Source organism: Oncorhynchus tshawytscha, linkage group LG04, assembly GCF_018296145.1.
Source record: "Oncorhynchus tshawytscha isolate Ot180627B linkage group LG04, Otsh_v2.0, whole genome shotgun sequence".
NCBI classification, from domain to species: Eukaryota; Metazoa; Chordata; class Actinopteri; order Salmoniformes; family Salmonidae; genus Oncorhynchus; species Oncorhynchus tshawytscha.
The window spans coordinates 18838785-18857383 of record NC_056432.1 but is presented as its reverse complement, the minus strand read 5'-3'; the positions used below and the strand labels follow the sequence as shown (position 1 = coordinate 18857383).

At 43.2% G+C, this 18599-nt stretch overlaps 1 protein-coding gene across 5 annotated transcripts in view; it reads left to right on the top strand.

Annotated features, from left to right (window-relative positions):
• LOC112248173 (ubiquitin-associated protein 2-like) overlaps positions 1-10802 on the top strand; it is a 32177-nt gene extending 21375 nt beyond the window's left edge. For 4 of the 5 annotated variants that reach the window (XM_042320420.1, XM_024416979.2, XM_042320421.1 and 1 more), the window contains exons 23-27: positions 5033-5389; positions 5651-5755; positions 9003-9076; positions 9709-9900; positions 10105-10802. In XM_042320420.1, coding sequence (XP_042176354.1) covers positions 5033-5389; positions 5651-5755; positions 9003-9076; positions 9709-9900; positions 10105-10197 — 821 coding nt within the window. In that variant the 3' untranslated portion in view covers positions 10198-10802. The remainder of the gene's footprint in view (positions 1-5032; positions 5390-5650; positions 5756-9002; positions 9077-9708; positions 9901-10104) is intronic. The other variant, XM_042320422.1, reaches the window with a different exon arrangement.
• The last annotated feature ends 7797 nt before the right edge of the window (positions 10803-18599 follow it).

Sequence of the window (18599 nt, the reverse complement as noted above, 5' to 3'; positions counted from 1 at the left end):
AACAGACTGAAAAAGGGTATGCACAGATGGAGAAGGAGCTGCTTTCAGTGGTGTTTGGCATGGAGAGGTTCCACCAAATCACATATGGATGAACTGTGGAAGTGCAGTCAGATCACAAGCCTCGAGCATCATGACAAAGCCTCTCCTCAGCGCACCAAAAAGACTACAAAGTATGCTCATGAGACTCCAAAACTACGAGGTCAGTCTCTGATACGTTCCGGGAAAATATGTGGTGCTGGCCGACACCCTGAGCAGGGCATACCTCACAGAACAAGACAACAGAGGCCCTGTGGAGGTCAAAGTGGAATCAATCAATATCATACACTACCTCCCTGTGTCAAGCGAGAGACTAAAGCACATCCAGAGAGCCACTGAGCTAGACTGGGAGCTCCAGACACTGAAAAATGTGATCCTGCAGCGGTGGCCTGAAGTGAAAGGTCATCTACCCTTGTGTGTGCAAAATGGAATTATCTTCAGAGGATAGCAAGTCATTGTGCCTACTGCCCTCAGGTCAGAGAATGCAGAGAATCCATTCCTCAAACATAGGAACAGAGGGATGTCTGAAAAGAGCTCGCGAGTGTGTCTACTGGCCAGGCATGAATGCACAGCTGAGAACATACATGGCACAATATAGGTATGAAGCAGCAGAAAGAAACGGTGAGGCCACACGAAGCACCAAAGCGTCCCTGGGAAAATATAGGGACTGACTTGTTCCAGTTCAACGACAGACTACATGGTCACAGTTGATTCTCTCCATTTGGAGAACACACAGTTGAAAACAGTCATTTGAAAACTGAAGACACTTTGCACACTATGGCATACCTGACATCCTTTACTCAGACAATGGTCCCCAGTACTCTTCAGATGAGTTCCGAAGTTTCAGCAAGGCTTGGGACTTTACACACATCGTCTCTAGAATACCTGCAAAGTAATGGGAAAGTGGAATCGGCAGTGAAAACAGCCAAAAGACTGATGGCAAAAGCAAAGAGAGCAGGTGCTGACCCATACCTGGCCATGCAGGATCACAGAAATACCCTTCACAAGGAACAGACAACAGCTCTGCAATGGTGCTCATGGGAAGATGTACAAAGACACTACTTATAATGAGTGAAAATCTTCTGAGACCGGGGATGGCGAACTGTCAGCTGGAGAAGTTCAATGAGACAACAGAAACAGGCAAAGTACTACTACACCTCTGCTAAGGATCTCACAGAGCTGCAACGAGATGACGGGGTGGGAGTTTAGCCACTCACAGGACAGAAACAGTGGTGGCAGAAGGCCACAGTAGTCAGACCTGTGGGGCAAAGTTCCTACGAGGTGAAGACGGAACAGGGACAAGTCTTCAGGAGGAACAGGCGACACCTGAGGAAGAGCAGAGAAATAGAGGATTTCACCACTGTTGAGGAGACTGGCCCAGAACCAGTAAACGGCACCAGTTGATGCCCAGCAGGGTGCAGAACACAACCTAGAGGTGAACGATGCACTTCAACACGAAGATCCAAACATCTCAGGTTAAGCACCTCCTGATGTAATCAACACTCCCCACACAAGGTCTGGTAGGGCCATCTGAAGACCTATACACCTGAAAGAATTTGTGTGAAGGTAAAAAAAAAAAAAAAATTATGCACAGTCAGACAGTAAACAAACATTTAGTTCACATTCCATTTTTTTGCAGACATGGACTTACAAGCCAAAGTTAGGTGGAGTCTGCCTTTTTTGTTGTAAAAAAAAGGACATGTAGCAATATTGATGTTACACAGGAAACAGAAACCAGTTGTTACTTTTATTAATGTGCTGGTTGACAACATGCCTAGTAAAGTTTGCTTTACTACAGTGCCTTGCGAAAGTATTCGGCCCCCTTGAACTTTGCGACCTTTTGCCACATTTCAGGCTTCAAACATAAAGATATAAAACTGTATTTTTTTGTGAAGAATCAGCAAGTGGGACACAATCATGAAGTGGAACGACATTTATTAGATATTTCAAACTTTTAACAAATCAAAAACTGAAAAATTGGGCGTGCAAAATTATTCAGCCCCTTTACTTTCAGTGCAGCAAACTCTCTCCAGAAGTTCAGTGAGGATCTCTGAATGATCCAATGTTGACCTAAATGACTAATGATGATAAATACAATCCACCAGTGTGTAATTAAGTCTCCGTATAAATGCACCTGCACTGTGATAGTCTCAGAGGTCCGTTAAAAGCGCAGAGAGCATCATGAAGAACAAGGAACACACCAGGCAGGTCCGAGATACTGTTGTGAAGAAGTTTAAAGCCGGATTTGGATACAAAAAGATTTCCCAAGCTTTAAACATCCCAAGGAGCACTGTGCAAGCGATAATATTGAAATGGAAGGAGTATCAGACCACTGCAAATCTACCAAGACCTGGCCGTCCCTCAACTTTCAGCTCATACAAGGAGAAGACTGATCAGAGATGCAGCCAAGAGGCCCATGATCACTCTGGATGAACTGCAGAGATCTACAGCTGAGGTGGGAGACTCTGTCCATAGGACGACTATCAGTCGTATATTGCACAAATCTGGCCTTTATGAAAGAGTGGCAAGAAAGCCATTTCTTAAAGATATCCATAAAAAGTGTTGTTTAAAGTTTGCCACAAGCCACCTGGGAGACACAAACATGTGGAAGAAGGTGCTCTGGTCAGATGAAACCAAAATTGAACTTTTTGGCAACAATGCAAAACGTTATGTTTGGCCTAAAAGCAACACAGCTCATCACCCTGAACACACCATCCCCACTGTCAAACATGGTGGTGGCAGCATCATGGTTTGGGCCTGCTTTTCTTCAGCAGGGACAGAGAAGATGGTTAAAATTGATGGGAAGATGGATGGAGCCAAATACAGGACCATTCTGGGAAAAAACCTGATGGAGTCTGCAAAAGACCTGAGACTGGGACGGAGATTTGTCTTCCAACAAGACAATGATCCAAAGCAAAATCTACAATGGAATGGTTCAAAAATAAACATATCCAGGTGTTAGAATGGCCAAGTCAAAGTCCAGACCTGAATCCAATCGAGAATCTGTGGAAAGAACTGAAAACTGCTGTTCACAAATTCTCCATCCAACCTCACTGAGCTCGAGCTATTTTGCAAGGAGGAATGGGAAAAAATGTCAGTCTCTCGATGTGCAAAACTGATAGAGACATACCCCAAGCGACTTACAGCTGTAATCGCAGCAAAAGGTGGCGCTACAAAGTATTAACTTTAAGGGGGCTGGATAATTTTGCACGCCCAATTTCTCAGTTTTTGATTTGTTAAAAAAGTTTGAAATATCCAATAAATGTCGTTCCACTTCATGATTGTGTCCCACTTGTTGATTCTTCACAAAAAAATAGTTTTATATCTTTGTTTGAAGCCTGAAATGTGGCAAAAGGTCGCAAAGTTCAAGGGGGCCGAATACTTTCGCAAGGCACTGTATATATCTTTGTCTGTCCTGACTACAACACAAAGCATATTGAAACAATAAACATCTTGGAATTAAATGGAGTCAGGAGTTTAGAAGCCTGCGCAATGAAGAATGAATGGGTGTCCGGTGTTATCTATAGAGGCAATGCTTCTAAAATTCCTTTCGCACTAGATTTGAGATTCTATCAATTTCGAAAATGTGAAATGATGTATGCGCTGCAAAGAAATACAATAGGAACCTTTACATAGGCTTTAAACACTTGACTCTTTTAGCGAACAGCTGTCATTCTCTTTGCGTTAGCCTACTTAAGCTTTGTGTAGCCAATTCTCCAATTTGCTCTGCGCTTCTGGTAATCTTAAGTTGGATATGGTTGTCAGGTCTGCAAAATGCAGTCAGGTCAAGACCCTGGTGAGGACACAGATGAGCTTCCCCCAACTTGAGAAGTCTGTGGCATTATGTTGTGACATTTTCACATTTTAGTGGCCTTTTATTGTCTCCAGTACAAAGTCCACCAGTGTAATGATCATACTGTTTAATCAGCTTCTTGATATGCCACACTTGTCAGGTGGATGTATTATCTTGGCAAAAGAGAAATGCTCACGAACAGTGATGTCAATAAATTGGTCACAAAATTTTAGAGATGCTTTTTGTGCGTCTTTTATTTCCGCTCATGAAACCAACATGTTGCATTTGTTTTTGTTCAGTATACTTGCCCAGACTTCACTTTTTAAAATTTGTATTGTGTTAAATATTAGCCACTATTGGTAGCCACCATCAGTTATACCCACATTTAACTGTTACTGACGTTAGTGTTAGTTTACCTTTCTTTCCTCTGTCACGTTCGTGTGGTTGTTCCTGAGGAACGCTAGTAATATTAGACAAACGTATTACTAGTTATGCAATAATTTGGGACGTGTAGCCTATTTGAATCATTATGGACCGCAGACTATATGTAGCAGTTTAAACATGGCACATGACTACTGGACCGTTGTCATCAGTTCCATGAATAATTATTTGTGAAGAGTTTTAGGACTAATGTTCAACGTCTTTTGTACGCTCCTCCCCTTCCCGACATTTCATGGTTTGAACAATTGACTATGGCAACTTTCAGGATGAATTAAACCACAATTTTTGATTTACCAATGTATTTAGTGCATAAAGGCTCTCCAAACCTGTTTATTATTCATTAATACTTTCCTAACCCTAAATAATATACAATATCAGTTTTTTTATCTACCAATTGGTGCAGAAAGAAACATGGGTGTATGTACATGGCCTTCTGTTATTGATCCTTAATATTTTGACTCTAATATTCTGAACTCTCCATATATTCTATTGGGTCTGAATTCTAATTAAAGGTACACCAAATTTAAAGGGATGGATTTAGATAAATGTACAAACCCTACTGAGTGAACTCGACAAGAGAACCTATTAGCCAGCAAGTGGGAGTTTTCAGCAATTGAATTATGTATTAAGCAGCGCAGGGGAGCTACACCTGCAAAGCCTGTTACGCACCTTCATAAGGCAAGTCTGAATACTGAGAAGTTGGTCGGAAAAGCATTAAAGTATGAATCGGACCCATATTGATCACCATCTCCCCTCTTTTAGGTGAAGCGACCAAGTTTGGCAGAGGGGACTCGTCTTCCCCAGCTCCCCCCAACAGCCTGTCTCAAGGCCCCTCCGCTCAGCCCCAGCAGCCCCCCCAGGCTCAGAGCCAAGGTCTGGGACAGAGCCAGGGCCAGCAGAACCAGGCCTTCCTCAATCCACCTCTGCCCCCAGGCTACGGCTACACCGGCCTTCCTTACTACGCCGGCATGCCCGGGGTGCCCAGCGCCTTCCAGTACGGCCCCACCGTTTTTGTGCCTCCGGCCTCGGCCAAGCAGCCCAACATGGGCTTGGGGAACCCCTCCAGCCAGTACCACCAACAGCATCAGCCTAGCTACGGCCAGCACGCGTATGGAACAGGTGTGTGTGTCAGTGAGTGAGCGATAGAGTGAACTGAAATCACAGACCGTGTGTGGCTGAGAGGGAGAGTTCTTGCTTAGCGAGCATGGCCCCACCCCCCTGCCGGATATAGTCGCTGTTCACATGCTATTCTAGCCAGTTGCCTTATTGCTTCTCTCTCGGTTCTTCTTCTCCCCCTTACCCCTTCCTCTGCTGTCCTTTTTACTCTCCCCATCCACTTTATTCGTTCCTCCTGGTCCTCTTCCATTCCTCCTCTCTCAGCTTTTGACGACCTGTCTCAGGGCCATGCGGGGGAGTACAGTAAGGGAGGGTACGGAGGCTCTGCCCAGTCACAGGCCAAATCAGCTGGCAGCGGTCCAGGGAAAGGTACACTCACTGAACTCAGCTGCCCCAGGACGCACCCCCCCCTTCCCCGCCCCTTTCTCCTCCCCGCCCCCTTCACTTGTTATCAGCCGTGATATATATATACACATACATACATACATACAGTGGGGCAAAAAAGTATTTAGTCAGCCTCCAATTGTGCAAGTTCTCCCACTTAAAAAGATGAGAGGCCTGGAATTTTCATCATAGGTACACTTATACTATGAGAGACAAAATGAGAAACAAATCCAGAAAATCACATTGTAGGCTTTTTAATGACTTTATTTGCAAATTATGGTGGAAAATAAGTATTTGGTCACCTACAAACAAGCAAGATTTCTGGCTCTCACAGACCTGTAACTTCTTCTTTAAGAGGCTCCTCTGTCCTCCACTCGTTACCTGTATTAATGGCACCTGTTTGAACTTGTTATCAGTATAAAAGACACCTGTCCACAACCTCAAACAGTCACACTCCAAACTCCACTATGGCCAAGACTAAAGAGCTGTCAAAGGACACTGAGCGGTGAGCGCAAATCCCAGAACCACGCAAGGGGACATAGGGAATGACCTGCAGAGAGCTGGGACCAAAGTAACAAAGCCTACCATCAGTAACACTACGCCGCCAGGGACTCAAATCCTGCAGTGCCAGACGTGTCCCCCTGCTTAAGCCAGTACATGTCCAGGCCCGTCTGAAGTTTGCTAGAGACCATTTGGATGATCCAGAAGAAGATTGGGAGAATGTCATATGATCAGATGAAACCAAAATAGATATTTTTGGTAAAAACTCAACTCGTCGTGTTTGGAGGACAAAGAATGCTGAGTTGCATCCAAAGAACACCATACCTACTGTGAAGCATGGGGGTGGAAACATCATGCTTTGGGGCTGTTTTTCTGCAAAGGGACCAGGATGACTGATCCGTGTAAAGGAAAGAATGAAGGGGGCCATGTATCGTGAGATTTTGAGTGAAAACCTCCCATCAGCAAGGGCATTGAAGATGAAACGTGGCTGGGTCTTTCATCATGACAATGGTCCCAAACACACCGCCCGGGCAACGGAGTGGCTTTTGAAGAAGCATTTCAAGGTCCTTGAGTGGCCTAGCCAGTCTCCAGATCTCAACCCCATAGATAATCTTTGGAGGGAGTTGAAAGTCTGTGTTGCCCATCAACAGCCCCAAAACATCACTGCTCTAGAGGAGATCTGCATGGAGGAATGGGCCAAAATACCAGCAACAGTGTGTGAAAACCTTGTGAAGACTTACAGAAAACGTTTGACCTCTGTCCTTGCCAAGAACGGGTATATAACAAAGTATTGAGAAACTTTTGTTATTGACCAAATACTTATTTTCCACCATAATTTGCAAATAAATTCATTCAAAATCCTACAATGTGATTTTCTGGATTTTTTTTTCTCATTTTGTCTGTCATAGTTGAAGTGTACCTATGAAAATTCCAGGCCTCATCTTTTATAAGTGGGAGAACTTGCACAATTGGTGGCTGACTAAATATTTTTTTGCACCACTGTGTGTGTGTGTGTATACTGCTCAAAAAAATAAAGGGAACACTAAAATAACACATCCTATATCTGAATGAATGAAATATTCTTATTAAATACTTTTTTCTTTACATAGCTGAATGTGCTGACAACAAAATCACACAAATCAATGGAAATCAAATGTATCAACCCATGGAGGTCTGGATTTGGAGTCACACTCAACATTTAAAGTGGAAAACGACACTACAGGCTGAGCCAACTTTGATGTAATGTCCTTAAAACAAGTCAAAATTAGGCTCAGTAGTGTGTTTGGCCTCCACGTGCCTGTATGACCTCCCTACAACGCCTGGGCATGCTCCTGATGAGGTGGCGGATGGTCTCCTGAGGGATCTCCTCCCAGACCTGGACTAAAGCATCCGCCAACTCCTGGACAGTCTGGTGTGGCGTTGGTGGATGGAGCGAGACATGATGTCCCAGATGTGCTCAATTGGATTCAGGTCTGGGGAGCGGGCGGGCCAGTCCATAGCGTCAATGCCTTCCTCTTGCAGGAACTGCTGACACACTCCAGCCACATGAGGTCTAGCATTGTCTTGCATTAGGAGGAACCCAGGGCCAACCACACCAGCAAGGGGTCTGAGGATCTCATCTCGGTACCTAATGGCAGTCAGGCTACCTCTGGCGAGCACATGGAGGGCTGTGCGGCCCCCCAAAGAAATGCCACCCCATACCATGACTGACCCACCGCCAAACCGGTCATGCTGGAGGATGTTGCAGGCAGCAGAACGTTCTCCACGGCGTCTCCAGACTCTGTCACGTCTGTCACATGTGCTCAATGTGAACCTGCTTTCATCTGTGAAGAGCACAGGGCGCCAGTGGCGAATTTGCCAATCTTGGTGTTCTCTGGCAAATGCCAAACGTCCTGCACGGTGTTGGGCTGTAAGCACAACCCCCATCTGTGGACGTCGGGCCCTCATACCACCCTCATGGAGTCTGTTTCTGACCGTTTCAGCAGACACATGCACATTTGTGGCCTGCTGGAGGTCATTTTGCAGGGCTCTGGCAGTGCTCCTCCTTGCACAAAGGCGGAGGTAGGGGTCCAGCTGCTGGGTTGTTGCCCTCCTACGGCCTCCTCCACGTCTCCTGATGTACTGGCCTGTCTCCTGGTAGCGCCTCCATGCTCTGGACACTACGCTGACAGACACAGCAAACATTCTTGCCACATCTCGCATTGATGTGCCATCCTGGATGAGCTGCACTACCTGAGCCAGTTGTGTGGGTTGTAGACTCCGTCTCATGCTACCACTAGTGTGAAAGCACCGCCCGCATTCAGAAGTGACCAAAACATCAGCCAGGAAGCATAGGAACTGAGAAGTGGTCTGTGGTCACCACCTGCAGAACCACTCCTTTATTGGGGGTGTCTTGCTAAATGCCTATAAAATCCACCTGTTGACTATTCCATTTGAACAACAGCATGTGAAATTTAGTGTCAAATAATGTGGCTTCCTAAGTGGATAGTTTGATTTCACAGAAGTGTGATTGACTTGGAGTTACTTTGTTGTTTAAGTGTTCCCTTTATTTTTTTGAGCAGTGTATATACTACTGTTCTGAAACACCCCCCTCACTACTAAGAAATACTCCCTCAGTCACTACTAACTCTTGAAATGGTCAACTTTCTCACTAGAAATGTTGAACATTGCCAACTGACACCGTGCCGCCTCGCGGGGGCAAACTGACATGTTTGTTTCCTCTCGCTCACAGCTCCAGGTTTGTCCAGCTCAGGCAGCAGTGGAGGGGTGCCCGATATTGGTGCTTCAATGTACAGCAAGACACAGGTGAGCTCATTAACATTGTGTACTGTGTCCTATGCTGAAGTCAGTCAACACCTGGTTTATAGTTGTTGCTGTTAGTGTTGTCGCGATACCAGGAAGCAAGGGAAACAAAACATGAAGCCGATTTCATTTCTTGAGGGAAAACGATCCAAATTTTGGGGGAAAAACAGTCATGTTGTCACCCAGAGTCCCGTGTTTCATTTCCAAGCTATAGCTCACAGTATTTTACAAAAGTAGGTTTTAAAAGATCATAGTTTAGTCTGTTTCATGTTTTCTTTTTTGCCACAGAAAATGGTATCGGTGTATCGTGACATCACTAGTTGCTGTATAGTTTTAGAGTTTCAGCCAATGATGTGTATACAAATCATTGGTTTCAGTCATGTCTGAGAATAAGCGGCTTTAATTGATACGGCTGGTTGGATTTATTGATGTTAAGGAGCCAGACCACCTCAGTTCCACAGGATTGAAATATGAATGAGGATAAATTCGATTTATTGATGTTAAGGAGCCAGACCACCTCAGTTCCACAGGATTGAAATATGAATGAGGATAAATTCAGGATCATACCTCTTATGCTCAGATATTACACAATATAATGGTCCTCTCCACACTCTGTTCACTGTCCCCAACCCCAGTCTTTTGATAAGCAGGGCTTCCACGCAGGAACGCCCCCTCCCTTCAGCCTGCCGTCTGCGCTGGGGGGCACGGGCCCTCTGAACCCCGGGGGTGCCCCCGGTTACGCCCCGCCACCCTTCCTCCACATTCTGCCTGCCCACCAGCAGCCACACTCCCAGTTGCTACACCACCACCTCACCCAAGACGGACAGGTAACAGCCCTTCAACCTCTTTATGATAAACACCATACACTTAACATTCTCCTCCTGTTGTTGATAAACACCATAGACATACATGGACTTAGTGTCGGAGCTGAACTGCAGTGGTGAATGACTTCCGCTGGATTGCAAAGGTTTTGACCCAATAGCCAATAATTGACTGTGGGGTGTGTGTGTGGGCATTGTCTCCCCCTGTAGGGTGGTCCGGGTCAGCGCAATCAGTCCAGCAGCATGCAGCAGAAGAGCCAGGGCAGTAAGTCCAGTTATGGAAGCCCTTACTGGGCCAACTGAAGGGTACCCCTGGGGAGTCTGTCCTGGCCCCTCATACTAAAGGCTGTGTGTGTGTGTCCCTTCTCCAACTCCCCCATTCATTTTTCTTTCTCTTTTCCTTTTTCAAAATTGGTTGTACATGTAAGATATTTATGTATGTATTTATATATATATATACTGTATATGTAATAGTAGAACATGAAATGTGGTTGCTGCATTTTATTTTTGAAAGATGTTTTTGTTTACTTTTTCAAAGCTGCAGGAAGATATTACAAAAATACATCTGAGAACTCCTATAGAGGAAAATGGAAAAGGAGAGAGCTTTAGCACTGAGCGAAATGAGGACCTCAGATGGGGGGTTTCCACATTAACAAACTACATTTGTCTCCTGTTTTTTTTTTATACACAACTCTTGAGTTATCCAGCTTATCCCCTTCATTTTCATCCTTTTTAAAACTTCACCCTCCTTTTACTCAGTTTTCTGTTTCTGATTGGGTGGCTCTGGCAAGGGGGGCTGCCTCTGTGCCTTCCGCTGCATCGATACGCCTCAAAGACCTGCCCATTAAAATTGTATATTTTAATTTCATTTTAACCGTTTCCATCTGAATAAAAGTTCTGAGCAGTAATCATGTTCTTTCTTGTCATTTAGTGTGAGGTACTGATTTTGAGGGCAGACTGGACTTAGATGTTGTGATTGAATGTGTGATTTGTTGTTGACCCTGAACTGACCAGGGCTACCGCACACCACCTTCGTACTTGAGCGCCATCCATACCGCTGACCCAGAAAAGCAGAGATGCTTATTGTACAATGGCTAATCTGGAGACGAAAAACGGCCACTTGTTTAGGTGAGGTTCTGGCTAGCGGAGTAGAACACTTGTTTAGGTGAGGTTCTGACTAGCGGAGTAGAACACTTGTTTAGGTGAGGTTCTAGCTAGCGGAGTAGAACACTTGTTTAGGTGAGGTTCTGGCTAGCGGAGTAGAACACTTGAAAAATAAAAGGATATCCTCACACTCTAGGTGCTCAGATGCAATAATTTAATAAACGCTTCGACAGATTAAGACCGCATGTCTGTCTAATCGTTGGTTATTAAATGATTCCATCTGAGCTCCTAGAGTAAGAGGCTCTTTCTATTGCACAATGGCTAACTTGGCAAGCAATTTTAATTTGGCATTGGTTATTCATTCACAATACTCATAAGAAACCTTAGCAAAATCTCTGGAAATGTTAGTTATACCAGTTTCAGCTATATCTCAAATTCCTATTGAAAGAATGGCCAAAACTGTATAAGCGAATGTAACTGAACAAAAATATAAATGCATCATGTGAAGTGTTGGTCCCATGTTAAATGAGCTGGGGGGGGAAATTCCATTTCTAAAATTGTGCACAAATTTGTTAACATCCATGTTAGTGAGCGTTTCTCCTTTGCTAAGACAATAAATTCACCTAACAGGTGTGGTATATTAATAAACTGAATAAACAGCATAATCGTTACTCAGGTGCACCTTGTGCATGGGACAAAAGGCCACTTGAAATGTGAAGTTTTGTCACAACAGAATGCCATGGATGTCTCAAGTTTTGAGGGAGCGTGCAATTGGTGTGCTGACTGCAAGAATGTCCACCAGCTATTGCCAGAGAATTTAATGTTAATTTCTCTAACATAAGTTGCGTCCAACCGGCCTCAAACTGCAGACCACCCATAACCACATCTGGCTTCTTCACCTGCAGGATCGTTGGGATATTGAGTATGTCTGTAATAAAGCCCTTTTTTGTCACTGATTGGCTGGGCCTATGCCCACCGATGGCTGCACCCCTGCCATCATGTGACTTCCATAGATTAGGGTCTAATGAATTTATTTAAATTGACTGATATCCTTATGAACTGTGACCCAGTAAAATCTTCGAAATTGTTGCATGTTGCGTTTTATATTTTTGTTCAGTACGTATATATAGTATACACAAAGCCAGTAACATTATAGAACATTCATAATACATTGGATTGTAGGCTGTTATAAATTGTGTAACATATGCCTATATATTCTCTCCTGCTGTTGCAGACTCACTAGTTTCTGTCTAGTGGTTTGTTCCCATGACATATGGCGGCTCAGCATGAGAGCAACGCACACAGGGCTATTGAGCACCACTCATGATGGGAATACACAGGTGGTGCACTGCATAGGCTTTTAACAGCAGAATCCTCCCCAAAACTCAGAGCAACAAATGCCCTCGCTGTTATGTTATTCACCACTGGAGGGCGTACGCAGTCCTGGGGTTAGGACAACCAGTCCTAGGCTTGTGTTCTATAAAATGTGCTCTTGAACACTTCTAGTCATTAAACATGTAGATTGGTAAGAATAGAGGGAGTTTACACCTGATAGTCACCATACTCTATTTAAAATTGCTCAACCAAATTCTAATGCTACTGCTAATCTTTTTTTAATGATTCAAATGGAAAAGTGGAGCTTTTATATATCATTACACCTTTGGAGGTAACATTCAAGCCATGTAAGATTGGCTGCTGTTGGATATACCCATTGAATTCACTTAATAATGCCTTATTAAATGTATGTAACTGTCTTACCGTATACCCTAATTATGTGTAGGCACAGATGGTGTTCTCTGAGCTATGTGATAGACATTTTTGACCCCCAATAATATTGTGGCCCACAGAATAGAGCTCTGTATTCCAACCAAATGAGACCGGACAAGGAGGGTGAGTGGCTTGATCCATTGTGCTCAACTGCAGAAGTATACACAGCACTTGGGTCAGAGGTCAAAGTGAAGTTGAATAGGTCAAATCTCCCTCTCTGGAAGGCCACCCATAGGAAGGGAAAAACAAAGGTCCGGCTCGAGAGTTTTAACGTGAGAAGGCCAGTTTGAATAGTCCTTAAAAATCCACGACTGGTTATCGCCACCCCTGATTTGACTCGATCATTATGAATTAGTATAACCTTGGCCACTTGTAAATTAACTCATGCTTTTGGTTTCCAGCAGGGTTCTGCTTCTCTAGCCTGATCCACAACCAGTGTTGTGGAAGCTACTCTGAAATCTTGGTTTACCCATTACTTTACACTGGAAGAAGTTAAGCTACACTAAAGCTACCCTTAAGAGAAATATTGTTTATTTAACTAAAGCTACTTTGAAAAAGTTGTTCACTACTGCACATCCAAGCTACTGTACTTCTGGAAAAATTATATCTGAAATGTCACAGACTACATATTGTAAGAACAGATCACTCTGGAGTCAGGTGTTAACAGCAATTTAGCCTACTAAACACAAAAACAATGTTTCAAATGAGAATTAGGCAGGTCTGATGATGAAAAATAAAAGGAAAGTATTGCCTATTTCCCCCAATATTAAAAAAATATATATTTTTGATAAAAAATGTGTGTAGTTCCCATAGTTAGCTACACCACTACATGGCAGAAAAAAGGTGTTAACTGAAAACACTACCTAGATCTGAATTTAGTTCAACTACCACCAAGCAACTACCAAATGTAATTGAATTACTAGTTGAACTACATGTAGTTCACTACTCCACAAACACTGTCCAAGACCATCCTGACTGCTGCACTCTTTTTACTATATCAATCAGTCACTGAATCTGTGTAGCAAAATAGAATCTAAGCTCGCAAGATCAGGATGGTCATAGCAGGCTACTGCTTCTGAGGAATGAATCTCTCTGGCCCTGTATGCTGCTATAGTAGGAGGACTAGTGTGTAATGTGTTATGCCATAGATAGTCCCTGTATAGAAGCTACTTTATATGATTGGCCCTCGCCAGAGGCGTCACCCACCTATTTATTTTTGAAGGGGCACTTTTTTATCTTCCACCATATCGTCAATATTTTCCACATACAGGTGGATAAAACTGAGGCATTTTCACTACAGGGAAAGCCCCATAATAGGGTCCCACTAAAGACCCCCAAGCCCCCATAATGTGCAGATAATATATTTATGTTATATAGGCTGTTATAAGTCTGTTGCCTCATACTTGATGTTTCTATCCAGCTCGTGTTACACAATGGCTCAAAATAGGCTAATAGTGGCTGTGCAATGGTGGATGTCTAAGCTCGATCTCTAATATTTCAATGAACTTGAGCAGGAATGTACACAGGAATGCTGATGTTTGTTGTCATTCGTTACTCCTCTTTCAGATGCTTTCGACAAAGACGTTTTGTGGGGGTTCACTTGATTCACTCCCAAATATTGGGGCTGTCACACAGGATTTAGCCCCCCAGCAGTGAGGTCGCACAGTGAATGGAGGGCTTGCTTGCTCGTGAGCTGGGTAGTTGATTTCGTTCTCAAATCATTGCCTGTTTTTCCTCCATTCAATGCTTTAAATTACAAGTCTGTCCTTCTGCTGAATGCTTGCAGTCACAGAGTGTTTTGGTTTCTATCATCTCATTTTGGAGGACCGTGAGATATTATTGTCCCCTGCTTGTTGTTAGATTTGACAGTGGTGTCCATTCACTGAGAAATTGGACGCAATTAAAGAAATTATGCTGATTCGCTACTTGTGTTCGAGGCAGAATAGAGTTTTTGCTGTGTGTGCAGTCAGAGATATGTAGCTTATATAAGGATTGGATACTCATGTCTCCACCCTAACAATGTGAGTCGGGAAGGCAAGCGACAAGCTTAGGTCCAAAATAAGACTGTAGAAATACTTTGGGCTTATTTTGGACAGATTTGCTTCTTCCTCTCTGGCACTGTCCCTGGCTTGCTATGGAGTTACTCCGGGCAACTGCTATGAAAACAAAAACCTAGCAATCACAAGGGATTTTCATGTAGCCTTTTAAGCTAAAATAAGCCCAGCTCAGTGCACAAAATGTTGTTTTCCCTATTTGTGAAACTATAACTAGGTTTCCATATTTAGCGCGTAAAGTAGTCTACATGTTGGATAAAACATGTCAAGACAGGCCTGATTGAAACAGCTCATTTGTTGGTAAACTTTCCTAATGTCGACACAACTAAATATGCTACACAAAGTGGGCACATAATGAACTCATCATCAAGCTTTGATTATTTGAATCAGCTGTGTAGTTCTATGGCAAAAACCAAGCCGTGCACCCAGGGGGGGCCCCAGGACCGAGTTTGGGAAACCCTGCCCTAATCTCATCATGTAGGCCATACGACAGTGTTTCTGCAAGCTGTTGGCTAGAGCGCACGTGCCAATACCAGTTGGCACATTCGCTACATAATGCCACATTTAGAACATTTATTAGTAGAGTTTCAAATGCAATGGAAACCCATTTACAGTGACTTCAGAAAGTATTCACACCCCCTGACTTTTTCCACATTTTGTTGTGTTACAAGTTGGGAGTTAATTGTCATTTTTTTTGTCAACGATCTACACAAAATACTATGGAAAGTCATTGGAACAACAAATCTACCATTTGCAACAACAACAAAAATATTAATAATAATAAATAAACAAATATATATTGATTACATAAGGTTATTGTCCTGCTGAAAGCTGAATTTGTCCGTTGGAAAGCAGACTAAACCAGGTTTTCCTCTAGGATTTTGCCTGTGCATAGCTCTATTCCATTTCTTGTCATCTTAAAAAAAACTCCCTACTCATTGCCGATGACAAGCACACACATAACATGATGGTGCCACCACCATGCTTGAAAATATGAAGAGTGGTACTCAGTGATGTGTTGTGTTGGATTTTCCCCAAACCTAACACTGTATTCAAGACATACATTTAATTTCTTTGCCACATTTGTTTTGCAGTTTTACTTTTGTGCCTTATTGCAAATAGGTTGTTTTGGAATATTTTTAGTCTGTTCAGGCTTCCTTCTTTACAATCTGTCATTTAGTAACTACAATGTTGTTGAGTTTTCTCCTATCACATCTATTCAACTCAAACTGTTTTAAAGTCACCATTGGCCTCATGTTGAAAGCCCTGAGCGGTTTCCTGCCTCTCTGGCAGCTGAGCTAGGAAGGACGCCTGCATCTTTGTAGTGACTGGGTGTAATTGATAGACCAACCAAAGTGTAATTAATAACTTCACCATGCTCAAAGGGATATTCAATGTCTGTTTGTTTTATTTTTACCCATCTACCAATTGGTGCCCTACTTTACGAGGCATTGGAGAACCTCCCTGGTCTTTGTGGTTGAATCTGTGTCTGAAATTCACTGCTCGACTCAGGGACCTTACAGATAATTGTATGTGTGGGGTACGGAGATGAGGTAGTCATAAAAAAAATGTTACACACAATTATTGGGCGGCAGATGGCCTAGTGGTTAGAGCGTTGGGCCAGTAACCAAAAGGTTGCTGGATCGAATCCCAGAGCTGACAAGGTAAAATGACAAGGTAAAAATCTGTCGTTCTGCCCCTAAACAAGGCAGTTAACGTCTGTTCCTCAGTAGACCGTCATTGTAAATAAGAATTTGTTCTTATGTGACTTGTAATATTTTTTAATAATTGTACACAGAGACCATACAACTTACTATGTGACTTGTTAAGCACATTTTTACTCCTGAACTTATTTAGGATTGCCTGACTCAAGACATTTCACCTTTTCATTATTTATTAATTTGTAGAAATGTCTAAAAACATAATTCCACTTTGACATTTTGGGGTATTGTGTATAGACCAGTGACACAACATCTGAATTGAATCCATTTTAAATATGGGCTGTAACAAACAACACGTGGAACAAGTTAAGGAGTGTGAATACTTTCTGAAGGCACTGTGACTTGTATTTTTTGATTCGGTACATGGGAATTTAACTGCAAAAGTTTGTTTCACGTGCACTGTGTCATCACGCACAGCCTTTTATCTGCAACAAGCCAATTTGATAGAAACACACCTCTGGTGTGAAAATCTGCATATTGTTTTTATTAAGATTTTAGAATATTCACATAAATCTGTTGCCAATTATATGGAAACCTAGCTACTGTTGCAATAATAGCGGAAATAATTTGTAAGAAATGTAAATAGGCCTAGTTAGGCCTATAGTGTAACAAAGTCTGTAATGTTGTTCCAAATCACACTAACCTCACCTGACACTATTGTGTTATACATTCTTAATAGATAACAATATAGTAGGCCTAATCAAACGGGCTAACACTGTCTCTGTGAGAAATACAGTGCATTCAGGAAGTATTCAGACCCCTTGACTTTTTCCACATTTTGTTACGTTACAGCCTTATAAATGCATTAAATCGTTTTTTCCCCCCTCATCAATCTAAACACAATATAATGACAAAACAATAACAGGTTTTAGAAATGTGTACACATTAAAATAAAATACTTAAATATTAAATTTACATAAGTATTCAGACCCTTTACTCAGTACTTTGTTGAAGCACCTTTGGCAGCGATTACAGCCTTGAGTCTTAGGTATGACGCTACAAGCTTGGCACACCTGTATTTGAGGAGTTTCTCCCATTCTTCTCTGCCGATCCTCTCAAGCTCAGGTTGGATTGGGAGCGTCGCTGCACAGCTATTTTTAAGTCTCTCTAGAGATGTTAGATCAGGTTCAAGTCCGGGCTCTGGCTGGGCCACTCAAGGACATTGAGACTTGTCCATAATTCACTCCTGTGTTGTCTTGGCTGTGTGCTTAGGGTTGTTGTCCTGTTGGAAGGTGAACTTTCACCCCAGTCTGATGTCATGAGCAGGTTTTCATCAAGGATCTCTCTGTACTTTGCTCCGTTCAGCTTTCCCTCAATCCTGACTAGTCTCCCAGTCCCTGCCGCTGAAAGATTTCCCCACAGCATGATGCTGCCACCACCATGCTTCACCGTAGGGATGGTTTCTGGTTGTGTCCAGACGTGACGCTTTGCATTCAGGCCAAAGAGCTCAATCTTGGTTTCATCAGAACAGAGAATCTTCTTTCTCATGGTCTGAGAGTCCTATAGGTGCCTTTTGGCAAACTCCAAGTGGCTGTCTGTTTTACTGAGGAGTGGCTTCCGTCTGGCCACTCTACCATAAAGGCCTGCTTGGTGGAGTGCTGCAGAGATGGTTGTCCTTCTGGAAGATTCTCCCATCTCCACAGAGGAACTCTGAAGCTCTGTCAGTTCTTGGTCACCTCCCCGACCAAGGCCCTTCTCCCCCGATTTCTCAGTTTGGTTGGTCGGCCAGCTCTAGGAAGAGTCTTAGTGGTTCAAAACTTCTTCCATTTAAGAATGATGAGGCCACTGTGTTCTTGGGGTCCTTCAATGCTGCAGAAATGTTTTGGTATCCTTCCCCAGATCTGTGCCTCAACACAATCCTGTCTCGGAGCTCTACGAACAATTCCTTCAACCTCATGGCTTGGTTTTTGCTCTGACATGCACTGTCAACTCTGGGACCTTATATAGACAGGTGTGTGCCTTTCCAAATCATGTCCAATCAATTTAATTTACTGCAGGTGGACTCCAATAAAGTTACAGAAACCTCTCAAGGATGATCAATAGAAACAGGATGCACCTG